Raw genomic sequence first — 18,481 nt, 5'->3', positions numbered from 1 at the left:
TAGGAAGAATAGATGTTATCACTGCCACTTTACACAAGGAAAGAGGATCATTAGTTAAATGACTTGCCCAAGGTCACATTTCTAAAAAAAGGGAAGAGATCATGGGACTATAACACAGTTCTTCAAGTCTAATGCTCTTTATTTTTGAATTAACTTGGCAAAGCACTCAGTATTCATGAAAACAAAGTATATTTGAAATTCTTGATATACTGTCCTTAAGATAAAACACCTAAATTGCTGAAAACCTAAAATTTAGTAGTTGCAGAAAAAACTCAAATCATTTGAATGCTTATGCTTCTATACATTTTAAAAGAACTACTAATACTTTTCCTGCCATACAGAAGACCAGATGGGAGCAGCAGATAGCCAGGAGGTGAAAAGATGAGACAGGTTTATCTTGCTCCTTCTCCTTGTACCTAGCTGAGCAGTGTGAAAAAACTCAAGAGCCAACAGGTTGAAAGAAACAAAGCTAATGCTTTCAAAAAAATCTTTCTGGGCTTAATAAATAGATTATCTCAGGGAACCTTCCTTTAGCTTATTCATCCAGTCCCTTTAACAAGATCTGTCAGTTTTCTTTAATGATCTTGATGCATGAAACAGAATCAAAGGAAAGTACAAAGATAGACAGCTGGGAGGAACTTCACCTCCAATAAGCATCAACAAATACATTAAAAGGGAAAGCTGTATGAGAGAGTGGAAGCCTTTGTTGCTTTTGCGTGTAATGACCCAGGAAAGGGGGAGGGAGGAAATGGACAGATGAATAGTGACAGGCAATGAAAAGAAACTCGGAAAAGAAATACTTGAGCCTTCGACAAGCCACTCACTGACTGAACGACAGATGGAAAATTTCTGCAGCAGCTACACAAATCCAGAGGGAGGAGTAGACACACTCAGAACGGACCAGTTTGGTGCACTCTCCAAATGAGGGGTAGAAGAAGGGATAAGGATAATCTGGCATCTGATTAAGAGACATTTAGTACAGAGGCATTCCAAAGTCTGAGATTAGTTATATGAGCTTGGCAAGAAAAGGGTTAAGCATATTAAAGACATTAAAATATTAGTTCACTCAGAGCTCAAGCTGCAGAAATAGCCAATTTTCCCTGGTACAGTATTGAAAATTACTTGTATTAACCAGAAGCTTTTGCTAAGTTGAGGCTGTGAAAGATTCAAATTCTTAGAAAGAAGTTAGACTGTGTCTTTTAGATGGTAGTGGCAGTAGTGGGGGAAGTTCCTCTTCACAAGAAGGTTAAACAAAGTAAAGTCTCCCTGTCAAAGCTGTTCCATATATTTTCACTCAAGGGGCTGTCCCCTTTTTTTCAAGACAAGAAACAACAAAAAAAAGAGGAATTCACACAATACTTCAATTGCTTTGTCATTTTATTTCCAATCAAGTAAATGTTCCCAGAATCAGAAGTCACAAGCTGTCTCCTTAATATTAATATTATTGGCTCTAGAAAAGTCCCCGTTCATAGTAGTGAGAAGCTAACTTTTCATCTATGCTTGGTTCTCCCTTGAATAAAAGCAAAAAGAACTGAAGAGAGTCCAAAAGTCTCTGGAAAAGGGGAGGAACTTGGGCAAGAGCCCAACCATAAAGCTCCCTTCCTCTTGGATTAAGAGATTATTAGGAATGAAGAGGAAAACAGAAACTACTTTGCAAACTTTAGGCACAAAATGGAGGATGGTAAGGGAGAACATTAACATTAGTATCAAAGCTAGCAAGAGATTTCTTACTGCCAAAGATAACCCTTGTTATGACCCAGTTGTCCATGCACTGTTATGTTGAATAGTATCCAACACACATTACCACCAGGGTTATGCCACTTCTTTCTCTCTTTTTTCAGACACAAGGCCCCTAATTTTGTTGGAGAAATGGTCCCTCCCCACTAAAGGTAAAGAAAAAATGAGTACCAGTCATCTAGGCTTCTATGCCCAAAAGCCAAGTGATTACTTTGCATTCTAACTGCTACAACTTGGTTTAGTTTGGCCCCAGGGAACAGACTGTGCTGGCATCAAGGCAGTATGTGCAATGAACCTGTGGGGTGAGCAGAGCTGAGCTCTAAATGACCATCCCAGAAACCACTAGAACAGGGTGGGCTTGGTTCCAATCCTATTTGGCTCCTGTATCCTCAGAGAGAAAGAGAAGCAGGGGGCAGGGAATGTGTGTGGTAGAAAGCTGCAGCTAGGTTACTGGGAGAATGGATATTAAATTCCCCCATGTTGGCAGTTAGGAGAGGGCACAGGCTCTGAGAGCTTTGTAGTGCCTATGCCTAGCTCCTCCTGTTGGCATGGCTGGTCGAGTCTGGGTAATGTACTTCAAATGGCACAATCAGTCTAATGGAAAACTGCAATGGCAAATGTTGCTCCATCCCCATCCCACCTCCATCCAGTATCAAGTCTTTTGTAGGAGACTTTCTATCAGTACCAACCCTACTTCTTGCAGAAACTTCAGCAGAGCCTGCAGAATCTCCAGGAAGTACTCTTAGAATACTGCTTCCCAGACTTGTGTTCCATGCTACATCTAGTCTTTAAGGAGCTGAGATGGGCAAAATTCCAAATGATACACTGGGGTTGCCAGCTTCTTCTCAACTTGCTCTGATTGCTGCTGTTTACTAACAGCTGGAGCAGCAATAAGTACTCCCTTGCCTCAGCACACTCTGCAGCCGGTCTACAGAGCAGCTGGGAGAGGGTAAGCTAGTCCTCATGTCTATATAATACTGAGGCTGCTTACTTAGCCTGAAGGACTTGGACAAGGACCCTTAGGAAGCCTTTCCCTTTAATTGCAGGATAGGGGATAGTGTTTGATAGTCCCTGACTCTTTCTACTACTGCCCCTTTATGGTATGGAATCTCCAAGGATCTCCAGGAGCCCTAGAGCTATAGACATAAAAGAATACAAAGAGATAACTCAGTGAGTTGACAGAAGTATCTGGGCAGATAGCCTTGGCATTTGGATCTCTTGCTTCTCATTCGAGCCACAAAATAAATGTTTTCAACTATCTAAAATTTTGTTTCTCTTCTAGGTGGTATCCTTTTCACCATATGTGTTTTCTGCTTAATTTGGAAAGCAAATTCTATGGGAAGAGATTATATCCAAATTGGAACACCTAAATTAAATTAGTACCTCAAAGCAAAGATGTATACATTATAAAATGTGATAATGTACAACTACTCAGAAAATTCCTCATCTTGGAGGACCTTTGAAAAAAGGGTATTCAGATGACCAAAATTCATCTCTATAAGAGGAAAAAATTCTCATGTTAGAATTTTCCCTTCTTGGAACAAAACAACAAGATTGAGGAATCTTGCTTCCCCATATTAACCAATACATGAAACTATTTTCTCAAATGAGCTACATTTTGCTGATGTTTTCCATAGTATATATAAGTCATTATTCCTGGTCAACTATTCTTAATGGAATTCATATGTTTTCTGAAAGCTGACTTATCTGAAACTGACATTTTCTTCACAGCCGGGACTATGAATATTTCCAAACAACTACTTCTCTCAATGTTATCTACTCACATATAACTTCACAAAGCTGATTCTAGGTAATGGGGTCCCTACAAAAGTGATGACATCTCTCAAATAAGTCGCCATGGCCCTTTTCCAAGTAAACCATTCTCTCTGCTTTTAGCAATTGCAGTTTTCCATCAGGTTTGATCATACTGTCCCCTGAACTTGGGTAGCTCACCAGAAATATCCCAAACACGAACAGTCTGGTCCAGGCTAGCTGATACCACAAGGTCTTCTGAAGGGTGAAACTGAGCACACATCACATAGTGGTTGTGTCCTGTTAGCACACTGTAAGAATATATAAGAAAATATCAAATCAAAAAGAAATCCAGAGATTCAAACTAAACATCATTCCCCACAGGTAGATATCACAGATTTATGTTATTATGTTTTGGGCTTTTAACATTCTCTGACTATCTTTATGCATTCTACTCTTTATAAAAATTACTGATTCCTGAGAATTGTGATTGTGTTGCCTTCAAATTAAATGCATTTTTTCAAGCACCAGAGCCAAATTAAGAAACTTGAAAACATAGTAATAACTTAGGTATATTATGGAGGCACCCCAAATACAATAGTAATAATTCTCCTTGGGAAATAATCGCTAAATTTTAGTGGGACATCTCTCCCAAAGACAATCACGTAAAAGTGGTCTATTGTAATACTCTCAACGTCTCATGAAAAATTCCATATAGGATCCTAGCCAAAAATATAGGCAGATCATAATAAGCCTTCACTCTAACACAAAGCCATGAGAGTTGAAAAATGGAAAAACGGTTTAAACTCATTATTCTAAAAACTTCCAAGTGATGCTCCAACTATCTCCAAAGATAATAACTGAATTTTCACAAAGCCTTGGGCTTTGAACCTCCTAATTTGGCCCATTTAAAAAATTTCTAAGCTGTAATTCTAAGCCTTTTGTCACCATTCTGAAAAAAAAAACAGGATCTCAAACATTCGTAACAATGTCCATATCTAAAATTCCGTATTTTTAAGCATCTTGCAATCAGTAATTAATATTCCTCTTGGGAAGAGGGTCACAATGATAGTGATGTACTCTATTATGTAGCAGATTAAAGTACTGAAGAGGCTGAAGGCTCCAATGAATCACTGCCTCCTATATTACCAGACACAGGTCCTGGACTGCCAGTTCCACACACGGATAGTCTGATCATCTGAGGCACTCAGAATCCAAGGATATTCCTGAAAGATATTCCAGAAAAAGGGATTTATCATATGATACCTATTATTTTTCTAATTATTATTCTAGGTTTACCCCAATGACTACATTCTTACTATATTTACTAGGAGGCACTGAGTCTATGAGTCAGAGTACTGGTACTTCAAGGGACTGAAACCCCTATGGGGATTTCTTTCCTATATACTTGAGACTTGTCTTAAGATTTAGCATTTTTAGAGTATAAGACATTGGAATACAGATGGAAAAGGGACTTAAGAGACTGGTTTAGGATGAATTCCAAGAGGCAGAAATTATCACTACTAATAAGAATGCAATTTTATGAATTATGAGTAAAAATTGATCAGCCCATAAATATTTCTAGTGTCTGCCTTCCTATTAGAAGGTACAAGTGTTATCATTCCTTGCCAGCATTTATTAATTCAATTACATAGTAGGCACTTAATAAATGTTCACTGATTAAGCACCTACTATGCATAAGGTATTATACTAGTTACTATTAAGAAATTAAGCAAAAAAAAATAATAATAATAATACTTGCCCTAAAGAAGCATAGATACTACTGAGGGATATAATATGTATACTTATAATAACAGAAATTTATATTTAAATAGCACTTTAAGATTTGCAGAACACTTTATAAGAAATTACACTTACTGGGGTCTCACAACAAATCTGTGAGGTAAATACTACAAATAATGTTATCTCTGCTTCCCAGATCAGGAAACTGACGGTCAAAGAGGTTAAGAAACTCGTCCATGCTCATATGCAGCTAGTAAATGTCAAAGGTGTGATTTAAACTTAGGTCTTCATTTCTGGAAGTCTAGAGCTCTCTCTACCACACCATGGAAATACAAGGTAATCTAAAGAGTGGAAATGCATTAACAATTGTTTTGAATTAAGTTACAGAATCTAAGATATGGTGGTAAAGAATGAATAGGTTTGTTGGGCATAAAAGGGACTGAGACAGGAAAAGAAAGATGAGTTAGGGGAGCAGCTAGAAGATTAGTTAGGCTAGAAACTTGAGCATGCATGAAGGAGAAAAATATGAAATAATTTTAGAAAGGTAAGTGGGTACCAAACACAATAACCTGCTCTAACTGAGGGACTATGCATTTTCCCCCTCAAAGTACGAAAATGACAAATTATTCTTTTTGCATGAATTCCTAGACTATTTTAACAAGAATTGTTATTACTTGCATGTCTCAGTTGCCTTTTCCTTTATCCTATTCACATTTCCAAAATGTTTTTTAATGAAATCACAGGGCTAAAAAGAACATTGAGGAAATCATCTAAAATCTAAAATAAATAAATAAAATGACATGAGATTACCCTACAGATTTTTTTTTTCTTTCAAAGTTGGCAGGTCCAAATCAAATTCCCACTGCTTCCTTGAATGAGAACTGTTTCGGTATGAATAATAAGAAATAAATACAACCTTGATTATTCCTTCTGCAGAAGAAAAGTGGGTGGCAAGAGAATCAAATACATTATAGTAATTTGAGCAAAGCTGAAGAGTAAGAGATTTTGCTCAAACACTGCTCATTTTGCTAACAAAGCATAATCTCTTTAAAGTGTTTGGGTGGTAGACTCCTGTGTGGGAAGCAATAGACAAATGTTTCAAAAACAGGGGTGTTGTAGATACTCACATGATGAAAAAATGTGGTACGGATATAATCTAGGTGTCCAAGCAACGTGAACAGACAGCGCCGAAGTTTGTAATTCCAGACCTAAAAAAAAAAAAGTCAACCAAGACAAAACTCTCTTGCTAGATATCCAATACTGGAGTTCAAGTTTCCCAAGATCTTTGACCTTATTTTCTTACATTTTTGAGTCAGTCTAGTAACTATAATTGAAGAAGAAATGGAGGAAGTCGACAGAAGCCCTCAAAGGGCATATTAGGTCATCTCAGGGAAACTAGAGAGGAGGAACAACAATAAAATCTGAGGACCTCAGAGATGAAGAAGTATTTCCTTTATCTGGAGAATTAATTCTTTGATTAATGTAGAAAGAAAATATTTGAAGCAGTACTTTTCGAAGTAGTAAAGAACTAGAAAAGTAGGTATCCATGGATAGAAGTAATTGAACAAATTGTGATTTATGAACGAATTGTTCTCTTTTTTAAAAAGTTGCCAATAATTTATTCTTCTGTGTTCTTCAGTAATATCACTATTCTTTCCCCTTCCCTCCCCAAGAGCTATTCCTTGTAACAAAGAATAAAAAAGGAAAAACAGAACAGCTTAATGAAACTAACACATCAACTGAGTCTAACAGTTTATGCAATATCTGTACCTATAATTACTCATGCCTACATGAAAGGAGGATCATATGCTCATCTTTTCTTTGAGGCCAATTACACATTCAGAGTCCACCCCCCCCCCCCCCATTTATATGATGTTTACTGCTTTCCTGATGATTCTGCTTACTTCACAGTCTATCAATTCATTTAAAGGATTATAATGCTGTAAGAAATGGCAGATATGAAGTATTTGGAAAAATCTGTAAAAACTTGCTTGAATTGATCCAAAGCAAAATTACCAGAGCCTAGAAGGCAACTTATACAATAACCATAATGATGTAAAGGAAAATATCACTGAAAAACTTTAGAATTTTAGATCAATGCAGTGACTTCAGAAAACTGAATGATATAGCACAAGGCATATAATTTCAGACATTTCAAACAATATGTTGATTGGTTCTGCCTGACAGTACTTATTTGTTTATGGAGGGGGTAGGGGTTAGGAATTAAGGTGAGGATGATAGAGGTGAGGAGAGGGTTGTTCCAAGAGGGAGGATAGAGGAAGTAAGGAGTCTTTGGGAAATAAAAGAGATGAAAAAAATGAGTATAACACAGAATAAAAAAACAAACAAACACTTTAAAAACACTAAAACTTTAGGATGAAGTATCTACCCAAGACTCAATAGCATACTCCTTCCTAATGTTCTCTCTCATCAGTATATTATCGGGCCCTTTTCTCCCAAACCACCAGAGCCCTCAAAACTCAATCTATCTCGGGCAATAAGGCCATTTATAAATATAACTCAACAAAGAATATAGCATATAATTCAAAGGAAATCAGAATGCCTTATACTGACACTTTTTAAAACCTTTAATTTGATGAAAGATGTACAGATATTTATACTTTCACACACTCACTTTATAAACCATTTTTAATGACTGTTACCCATGTTCAATACTGACTGGAAATTTTAAATTATGAGTTGGGGTAAAACCTGAAAAAGATAGCACAATCAGGACCTTCACATTTTATGTTTTTTGGTCCCACAAGGGGGCAGTTCAATGTTTATATGAAATTCAAAATTTAAATTTCAGAAGACATAAGTATTTTCATTCTTTGCTTGGCATGTATAATTCAATTACACTGTAAGCACTTGATGTGTAATGACTGATAGAGCATCTACTATGTGTAAGGTAATGTTATAGGTCTTAGAAATGCACGCACGCACACGCACGCGCACACACACACTCACTCTAAAAGCTGCCATTTAAATAGCACTTTAAGATTTGCAAAGCACTTAATAGACATTATCTTCCCAGTCTCATGTCTATGAGATGGATACTTCAAATGTTAACATCCCATTTTCACAGATCAGAAAACTGAAGGTCAAAAGGCCCAAGACCTGTCCATGCTCATACAGCTAATAAATGCCAAAGGTGGGATTCAAACTTGGGTCCCCCTGATTCTTAAGTTTTATACCATATTAATATGAGGTAGTCTGAAGAGTGAAAAAATGCTAACAATTGCCTTGAAGAAAGTGAAGGATTTTAGTATTTCCTGACTGAAGCATTCCTTTAAATTCCTCAAACTATCAAGTCCTATAGGTCCATTGGGTTGGCAGTGATTTAACCATTTGCTTAATTTCCTCTTCTGACTCACCTTTTTGGATAAAACTAACAGGGAATAAAGAATTCCATGTTGGCAATTTTCTCCCCCTAAATCACTAAATCTTACTTTTTAATTTTTATTTATTTTTAAAATTTTTATCTTTGGACTTAGAAATGTAAAAATGGAGATTTGAACCCCGGACTTCAATCCCCAGGAGTCCTTGCTCTAGTTCCCGAGATGCCCTCTAATCTCACTGAGATCCCTACCTGGGCGAGATCAAAATTTCTATTTAAACTGGCTGTAAAGCCTACTGGGACTCTCTCTTCCTGCTTGTGCTTCCAGGGACACACATCTCTCATGATGAAGTGTAAGTGATTGGGCCATTTGGCCCTCCTAGGCATGTGCTTTCTTATTTTGTATTTTCTTTATATTTTTAATCTTAATAAACCTCATAAAAATATAATACTAGAAACCCAATTTTAATTGTAACAGTTGGCAACCTAATGGGACAAAAGAACTTCTCAAAAAAAAAAAATAGCCTAGATAATGATTTCTAAGCCGCATTTCTCCAAGCCTTTTTAGCAAGCCTCTTAACTTATCTCGGGCTTCCCTGTGTTCCTGTCCTGGCCCTGCCTACCCTGCGCTCACCTGGTCTCAGTCCAGCCCTTCCTGCCCAGGCTAAGCTCCTGTTCCCAGCGACCAGACCTGTTTGACCCAGATCTCGATCACCTGGTGACCCTCTGCCCGCCTGTCCAGCAAACTCTAGCCTCAGAGTAGATCGCTCATCATCCTAGGCCCAGGACTCATTTCTATCAGCTGGTAAAAAAAAAAAAAACCGGGGATAATTTTCCCTTAGGCTACGATTCCCCTCCACATGGACTGGGGGGCAAGGGATCACAGGAGGGAAGAAAGGGAAAGAAGGAAGAAACTTTTCCAAACAGGAACTTAAAGCATGGCTACTTTAAGAGGATATCTTTTCACTGAATTGATCCTTTTCTTTAACCACATGTGATCCAGGGGAAAATTTCAGCTTCCTGCAACTTTTTAGCCAAATTTGAAAATCCTAAAATCCACTCTTACTATGGGGAGGAAACTCTGCAGCTCAAGAATTGAGAGCAAGGCCTAGAGACAGGAGGTCTTAGGTTGAAATCTGGCCTGAGACACTTCCTGGTGGTGTAGGCTTGGACAGTTCCCTTAAACCCCATTGCCTAACCATTACCAATCTGCCTTCTGACAATGGGCATCTAAATGGATAAAAAAAAAGCCAAGGAACTTTAAAGAGACTGAAGGTTATATTTTTAAGGCATTTCAGACTCCATATTTTATAAAAATCCCTATATTTCTATTGCATTTTGCTGATTGTTTTGTTTAAGGTTTAACTTTGTGATTTTAAATTCATATATTACTGCATTCCGTACCATTCTGTTACACTGAATCATTTTAATGTATTGAGTTTTAACTACTGTTAAATTCTGTTGCTTTTCCCCTATGACCATACTGAACAAACATTGAATAAGCCCATATTAAAAAAAAATAGCTTTTCTATTTTTGATTTTGTAAATTGTCACAGAGAGGATAGATAGACTGCCATCAGAAAAGTGCTACAACCACCTTTGGAAAATTTAATGTGCTAAATATCTCAATTGATTTTTTTTTTTAAACCCTTACCTTCCATCTTGGAGTCAATACTGTGTATTGGCTCCAAGGCAGAAGAGTGGTAAGGGCTAGGCAATGGGGGTCAAGTGACTTGCCCAGGGTCACACAGCTGGGAAGTGTCTATCTCAATTGATTTTAAGGGTTCTTTAGACATAACTTTTAGAAATTTTCTTAACAATCTCTGGTCATTTTTGCCTGCCCCTAACACGAGGTGTTAAGGCCCATTCTAGTAGCTGAAGTGAAATACAATTATAACCCTCAACCTTCCTGCATTTCTAAAAATGTGAATGGAAGTTGGGCAGTTAATCCCAGGGTATGTACCCCTAGAAGCCTCCAAAATAGGAGCACCCCTCATTTATAACTTCAGCTTACTACTTAACTTCCACTAGAATGATATCTAGATTCTTGATGATGTTCTTCTAAACCCAAAAGGAGTTTTACTTTGTTTAAAAATGTTTACCAAGGTTGAAAGATTTGCTATGATTGTAAAAAAATTGTGACAAATATCCATCAATTCATAGGCTTTTTAAAAAATGCCATACAGCAACTTAAGTGAAAAATGATAGAGTGTTTGTTTGCTATTGTAATTAACTGGGCTATTGAGAATTTGGGGGATATTGATATCTACATATTTGTAATACTGTTCTTTTAAAAAAACAACAACAAAAAACTGTTACCTTGTGAGATTCACAGTGGATCATGGCCAGATATGAAGAGGAAATGGATCACATTTTTGGTGAGAAAGCCTTGTGTTCTATATTTTCTTAGCTGACACAGTGTGTCAATGATTATAAGCTACATTTTTGAATTTTTAAAACTCTTTTATTGTATTTTTCTTACATGTACAATATACTATTTAAGTTTTTTATTTTTCTCTCCTTTTTATATTTGAAGCATATGCCACCAGTATTAAGGTTTTCTTTAACTTTTTGATTTAGCAGTAATATAAGTTTAAAATACATTTGCTATAATGTCAATGCATGCCCCAAAAGCTTGAGACTATAAAAATGATGCCACTAATTGTTTAAAAAAAATTTATGGGACTTTACTTAATGATTCTGATTCCAGGACAAGATATACACAAAAGAGCCACTGCATAGGGTCAAAGATAAACCAATCCAGGATGGACTAATGCACTTCCAAGCCAATACAAAGGACTTGAACCTAGTGTGAAGACTCGAGGTTGCTATGTTTAACATTCCTTGTGTCCACACTCACTCTGAAAATACAGATGAGTATCCTCAAACTTGGCTCCTATAATCTGGTCCCTTTTCTGTCTTTCATAGTGTGGTAACTTTCTGTAGTCCTGGCTACTGACTGGGTAAATGAATCATTGCTTAGATCATTTTAATTGGGCCCTGATTCAAGGACCTGTTATAGATTTACTTTTCCTTTACTTGGAATTTTTACACATAAGACTTTGATAGTCTATATTTTCATCCAGTAATTTTCTTTTTTATTTGGATTTTTCTGATGTCTTTTTAATTTCTCTTACCAATTGGTTCATATACCTCATAACTCAGCCATGCATCCCTAAGTGATCCTGTGTTTTTCAATCACCCTTTTAAAGGGGAAATGTAAAAAATATTATTTTAAATTGCAAAGTTTAAATTCCTCTTAAGAAGAATTTTAGGTAAAGAAAGATGCTACCTCTCCGAATCCAGAAACTGAACTGCTTTGAGAAGACACCACGAAGATGCCTCTGGACCATAAGCTGCACAAGAAGATCAAGAATGAACTTTGGGTGTGGTTGATTGAACATTTATTTGTATCTATACTTTCATGCCAAAGGTGACTGCCCCTTAACTGGCTTTTTGTTAATGCGTCCAGCAATTATTGGTTTTGTTCTTTTTTCCTCTTATCCTCACATTATTGTAATCTTTAAGTTAATTATGTTTTCATGATCCTTTGGGGAAATTCTTTTTTCCAAACAATCATACGAGGAAATGTAAAAAAGGAGATTTGAACTATGGACTTCAACCCCCAGAAGTCCTTGCTCTAGTTCCCGAGATGCCCTCTAATCTTACTGAGATCCCTATCTGGGCAAGATCAAAACTTCTATTTAAACTGGCTGTAAAGTCTTCTGGGGCTCTCTCTTCCTGCTTGCTCTTCCAGGGACACACATCTCTGTAGTGTAAGTGAATGGGCCATTCGACCCTCCTAGGCACGTGCTTTCTTATTTTGTATTTTCTTTATATTTTTAATCTTAATAAACCTCATAAAAATATAGTACTTTATTACTAGAAACCTAATTTTAATTATAACAGAATTGATACTAAATATTGGTTCCAAGGCAGCAGAGTGGTAAGGGCTAGGCAATTAAGGTTAAGTGACTTGCCCAGGGTCCCAGAGTTAGGAAGTTTCTGAGGCCATATTTGAACCCAGGCCCCTCCTGACTTCAGGCCTGGTGCTCAACACATTTTGTTACCTACCCACCCCAAGATCACTATTATGAACATAAATTATTAAAATGTAAGCTACTAAAATGCATAGGGCTATTGATCCTATGTGAAATGGACTAGGTCTGTTATACAAAAAAAGGGGGGGGCAGAAAATAAGTGTTTTCTAATCAATCAACAAGCATTTATTAAGTGCTTAATATCTGCCAGGCACTGCATTAAGAACTCTATTTCTTTTATCTCATGCTGTCACATCCATCATTAGTTATAATATTTTTTCCTCCTTGGTGTCTGAGCATTACATTGTGTCTTCTTTATGAATTTGTATTCTCTAAAATTATTAATATGTATATGCAATATGCAATACAGATTAAATTGAGTTAATTACTGAATTAATCATTGTTGCTGTGTCTTATTGCTATAATTTAATGAACTGATGGTGGCCCTGCCTAACCTACAAAGAAAAGTACTTTATTGTGTGAATAACTGTGGGTAAACTATTTATGGTTCATGTCTTCTTCATTTATTTCATGGCTTACAGCTGCCTCCCTGCTACTTCAGGTTGCCAGAAGTTGGATATTCAGTTAAGTGAGTTGTCCTTATTCCTCCTACTGTTCCCAACCTTCCCAAATTCTGCTGATTTTCCCCAGATCATGTTCACTCTACCTTGATCTTATAATCATCTCCTCCAGAGACAAACAGTGGTTGCTGTTTGTGGAAGTCAATGCCTCGTACAGGACCTAATGAGGTGGTAGTAGAACAGAGAGAGAGCAGAAAATATGTTAAAGGAGTTATAAATGTCTCCCTTCCAGAAAAATCCCTATTCAATAGAACAGAGTCCTGTCTAAACCATTACCTTTTCCAAGCCTTTTTAATCCCAAAGGAATTAAGTTCAAGTGATTTTCTGAATATGAGTAAGTGACAATAGATGGTCAGTCACAAGTGCTACACTGGAATCTACAAAATACTAAATGAGCCAGAGAAGTTCTCTAATGTCTCAGACTTTGCAGAAAAACATGGTTAAGAATTGTAAAGGTTAAGAGGGTTAAGATGAGCTCAGATCTATGTTGGTAGAAAGAGTAAAACTAATAAGAGCTAACATTTAAATAACAGCAAATAATTTTTTAAAAATACTGTAAGATGTTAAAGCATTTTACCTACATTATCTCATCGGATCACAACAAATCTTCAAGGTAGGTACTTGTATGAATATTATTCCCACTTTATAAATGGGAAAATTAAGGTTAAGAGAGGCTAAATGACTTGCTTACCAACACAAAGATAAGTAGGGTAATAAGCAATATCTGCAGCCAGGTCCCACCCAACTCCAACTTTCCATTATACTCTGTAGGGACCTCTCAGGTTAAATAAAAGTCACAGATCCCCTGAAATTTGAAGTACAATCATCCCTAGAAAATATTTCTTAAATAGGTTGGTTTTTATAAACCTCTCTTTAAAATAGGCTAGGTTCTTAATTCTTTTTTTTTTGTGCCTTGGACAACTTTTGCACTCTAATGTCTACTAGTCACTTCTCTGAGTAAGGAATGAAATAAAATGCATTGAATTACAAAGGAAATCAATTATACTGAAATACAGTTAGAAAAATATTTTCTTAAGAAGGTACATAGACTCTTTTGGAATTTATTCTCTTACCATCATGCTCATCAAATTTGTCAATTAGGGTACACATTCGGTAATCCCACAGCTGGATAACTCCATTGTGAAGACTAGTCAAGATCCAGGGTCGTTTGGGGTGAAAGCTGAGTCCTGGGAAGAATGACATATAATAAGATAGGCCCCATAGGTCAAGCTCCCAATGATTTGTGTTGCTTGGTCCTCAAATTTCACTGCAACTTATGCTTGCCAATCAGATAAAGAACACTCCTTCTCACTCAGAAAAATAAATCTTAATTCCCTATAGAATTTGAAGCTCTCCCGGTAGAAATCAATGCATCTCAGAATCCTAGAGTTTTAGCTTGGAATGGACATCAGAGGTCATCTGGTCTACCACATCCTTGATCTGGAATGGCTCCTACAATAACCTAAGTGATCATTCTGTCTTTAAGACCTCTACAGAGGGGAATTCCAATTCTAAGGAATTCATTTCACTTTTTTTTTAATTTTAAACATTATTTTATTTGGTAATTTCCATACATTATTCACTGGAAACAAAGATCATTTTCTTTTCCTCCCCTCCCCCCCTCCCACCACCTTTCCCTCTCCCATAGCCGACACACGATTCCACTGGTTATCACATGTGTTCTTGACTCGAACCCATTTCCCTGTTGTTGGAATTTGCATTATAGTGTTCATTTAGAGTCTCTCCTCAGTCATATCCCCTCCAACCCTGTAGTCAAGCAGTTGCTTTTCATTGGTGTTTTTACTCCCACAGTTTATTCTCTGCTTGTGGATAGTATTTTTTAGATCCCTGCAGATTGTTTCATTTCACTTTTTGTCAGCTCTAACAGTTTTGAAATGTTTCATTATGTCAAGCCAATTTGCCTCAATTTTGTCTCATCAACCTGCTGCTTCAAGTTTTGCTTTCTGAGGAAAAGAGGCGAAGAATCAAAGAGTTGAAGTAGCTATTATATCCTCCCTAAATCGTCTCTTCTCCATATTAAATATCCCCAATTCCTTCACTTGGTCATCATATACTCCTTCATTTCCTCTGGATGCTCTCTGGCTTATAAATGTCATTCTTACAATGTGGCATCTAGATAGGACCACAATATTCTATGAAATCTGAGCATTAGGAATAGCAGGATTACCACTTTCATGATGGACATTATACCTCTCAATGCTGCCTCAATTCCCAAGTTTTTAAGCCACTATATCATACCACTGACTCATCATATTGAGCCTGCAATCCATTAAACACCCAAGATCTAAATTAAGAGAACTATTGACTTAGCCAGTCTTTCTTCCATCTTGAATGTGTGAGGGTGATGTTTTTGAACTTAAGTAATAAGCTTTATATTTTCTTATAAAAATTAGTTATATTAGATTTTGTCCAACAGTACATTCTATTAATATCTTTTTGGATAAAGATGTCTATTTGAACTTGTTTGATAATCTTGTGGTGAATTTATGACTGTATAATAGGTATGTATGTAAGGATATCTTTTATAATGTAGATTATTACAAATAGGTTTGAAAGTTCCAGATAGATCATGTTTCTTATGTGATACATACATATATGTGTAATCAATCCACAAATAAGCATTTATCAAGTGCTTGTACTGTTCTAGGTGCTGGGGATAAAAAATATAAAAGAAGATAATACTTGTCCTCAAGAAACTTTCATTTTACTGTGGAAAGCAATATATTGACAGAAGAGTAACCACAGCATATGACAAAATAAATACAAAGTGAGGGAAGGGAGGGAGCAGATACTAATACAGGAGAATCAAAAACAATCTATTGAAAGCAATGCTATGTGAGCAGGCTTTGAATGGAGTGAGGGGTTCCATTAATCAAAGGAGAGTTAAACATTCAAATAAAGCAGCCAGTATAAAGGCACAAAGGTAAGAGATATAATACTATGTATTAAGAATAGCAAGTAAACCAATTTAGATAGAACACAAAATGTGCTGTAATAGGTGGAGAGGAGCAGATATTAACAATCTATTATCTCTCCATTCTACCTTTTACAGAGAAGTCAAATAGTTACATTTTAACTCTCATTATCCAGAAACTAAGGCCTTTGTGGGACAGATGGTTTGCCCATTGCCAAATAACCAATATAAGAATTGACCATTTTGGTCAGGGAATTTCTACTTAAAATTTCTTCTACAGAGCTCCTGATTATACATCAATGGTTCTGTGCTTTTTTTAAAGCCCATACCTTAGATGGAAGAGCAGTAAGGGCTAGGCAATTAGGGTTATGTAACTTGCCCAGGGTCACAAAGCTATGAAGTGTTTGAGGCCACATTTTGAACCTCCTGGCTCCAGGCCTGGCAGCTAGGAAGTGTCTGAGGCCTAATTTGAATTTGTGTCTTCCTGGCTTTAGGCCTGGAGCTCTATCCACTGTGCCAACCCATTCCTATACTTTCTTTTCTTTTTAATTAATTAATTTATTCATTCATTAATTTATTTTTTATAGGCCCTTACTTACAATACTGTGTATTGATTCCAAGGCAGAAGAGTGGTAAGGGCTAGGCAATGGGGATCAAGTGACTTGCCCAGGGTCACACAGCTGGTCAGTGTCTGAGGCCAGATTTGAACCTAGGACCTCCCATCTCTAGGCCTGGATCTCAATCCACTGAGTTACCCAACTGCCCCCTCCCATTCCTATACTTTCTAATCCTGCAAATATTCTTGCAACAGTTAATTTTGTTCAGAATATTCTCTATTTTCCTATCACTAACTCCTTACCACCCAAGGTCACAGAAAAACTTCAAATATATTTATTTTAAGATGACTGAGATCTTTGTTAAGAACCTAAGAAACTAAGAAAGATTCTTTATAATCTCACCTCTTACCAAACCTAAAAAATGTGATTTGATTTTCAATCAAATCCTTGCAGAGATTACTCCTTTAGTTTTTTCTTCCTCTGAAGCATACCCTTTGTCTTCTCATTCCTGTATTCTGCCACTTTTTATAAAAAGTCTTCAGGTTTCAGGGTTCAGGCATAAAGAGAGGTGAGGGAAGGAAAAAAGCATTTCTACAGTGCCATCTGTGTCAGGCACTGTGTGCTAAATGTTTTTTACAAATTATCTCATTTGATCCTCACAACAACTCTTTGAGGTAGGTGCTATTGTCATTCCCATTATGCAGATGAAGAAACTGAGACAATCAGAGGTTAAATGACTTGCTTAAGAGTTATACAGTCAGATTTGGACTCAGATCTTTCCTATTTTCAGTCCCAGCATTCTGTCCTTTTACACACCAACTGCCTCTAAAGGTGGAGAGATAAAATAGTCTGGGGACTGAAGAGATCATGATGCACAAAATGGTGTAGGAATAGCACAATTGCTAAAGTCCTCATTCCTAAAAAGTCCCTGATTCGAGTAGAAAAACAAAAACAAAATGAGAGTTCAGAACCCAAGAACTACTTATTTTAGACACATTAAAAAGAGGCTTGAAGATACAGAAAGACCAAATCTCTGCAAGACATTGGGTAGGAGCTGGCAAGTGACCCTGTCCCTCATTTTACTTTAGAGAAATCAAAAGGAAAACAAAATTACATGGAGGTTAGTAATCTAACAACCCTCATTAATAGCCCTGGGATGTCTAGGGAGAATGAAAAATGGGAAGGGAAATCCTAGGGGACTGAGGATGGTGGAAAGTTCTACCAACCTACTTAGGTTGCACTAAGTGCCTACTCTGTGCCACTGCTAAGCGCTAAGGCATAAAAAAGAACAAATATGAGGCAATCTTTGCCCTCAAAGAGCTTAAATTCTAATAGAGAATCAAACAGTCACAGATAAGCAATCCACTCACAATACGTTACTGATGGAGGAGAGCGTTCTGGATAGCGAAAGTACCTAGGGGTCTGGGGGATGGGCGAAGGACGAGGACGTAATAAAAGGGGGTCAGAGCTTATAAAGGGGGTGGGGAAAACACCAGGAATCACGCGAGTTCCCTCTCCTACCAGGCCGACCCAGACCGATACCCCTCAGGCCTCTCCGATCCCTTCCCCCCACCTCTGGTGAAGTCGCCCTATCAGCCGCCACACCTCCGTCCCGACCCCGGGACCCTTGTCTTTCCCTTCCTCCCCACCTTTGACTCGCGCGCTCTTGGTCTCGAATTTGGTCAGCATTGTCACCTGCCCTAAACCCGGCCCCGACTTCGACTGTGGCGGCCGCCGACTCCACCGGGTCTCCTCCACGTCAGCACCGCCCCACAGCCGCAGCCGGAAGCGCCCTA

General features: G+C 37.4%; 1 protein-coding gene across 4 annotated transcripts in view; it reads right to left on the bottom strand.

Moving 5' to 3' along the window:
- The window catches only part of COPA (COPI coat complex subunit alpha), a 44,493-nt gene extending 26,027 nt beyond the window's left edge, over nt 1–18,466 (bottom strand). The window contains exons 1-6 of one of the 4 annotated variants that reach the window (XM_001369587.5): nt 18,335–18,466; nt 14,267–14,380; nt 13,280–13,353; nt 6,360–6,440; nt 4,639–4,715; nt 3,691–3,800 (exon numbers count right to left, since the gene is read on the bottom strand). In XM_001369587.5, the coding sequence (XP_001369624.1) occupies nt 3,691–3,800; nt 4,639–4,715; nt 6,360–6,440; nt 13,280–13,353; nt 14,267–14,380; nt 18,335–18,374 (496 nt within the window). In that variant the 5' untranslated portion in view covers nt 18,375–18,466. Of the gene's footprint in view, nt 1–3,690; nt 3,801–4,638; nt 4,716–6,359; nt 6,441–13,279; nt 13,354–14,266; nt 14,381–17,087; nt 17,299–18,055; nt 18,079–18,334 lie in introns of those variants that run through there. The other 3 variants (XM_016430275.2, XM_007481644.3, XM_056816158.1) reach the window with 3 other exon arrangements.
- Nucleotides 18,467–18,481: the final 15 nt, after the last annotated feature.

The sequence above is a fragment of the Monodelphis domestica genome, chromosome 2, assembly GCF_027887165.1.
Source record: "Monodelphis domestica isolate mMonDom1 chromosome 2, mMonDom1.pri, whole genome shotgun sequence".
In the NCBI taxonomy this organism is placed as follows: domain Eukaryota; kingdom Metazoa; phylum Chordata; class Mammalia; order Didelphimorphia; family Didelphidae; genus Monodelphis; species Monodelphis domestica.
Note: the sequence above shows the minus strand (reverse complement) of the source record. Positions and strands in the feature narration are given on the sequence as shown.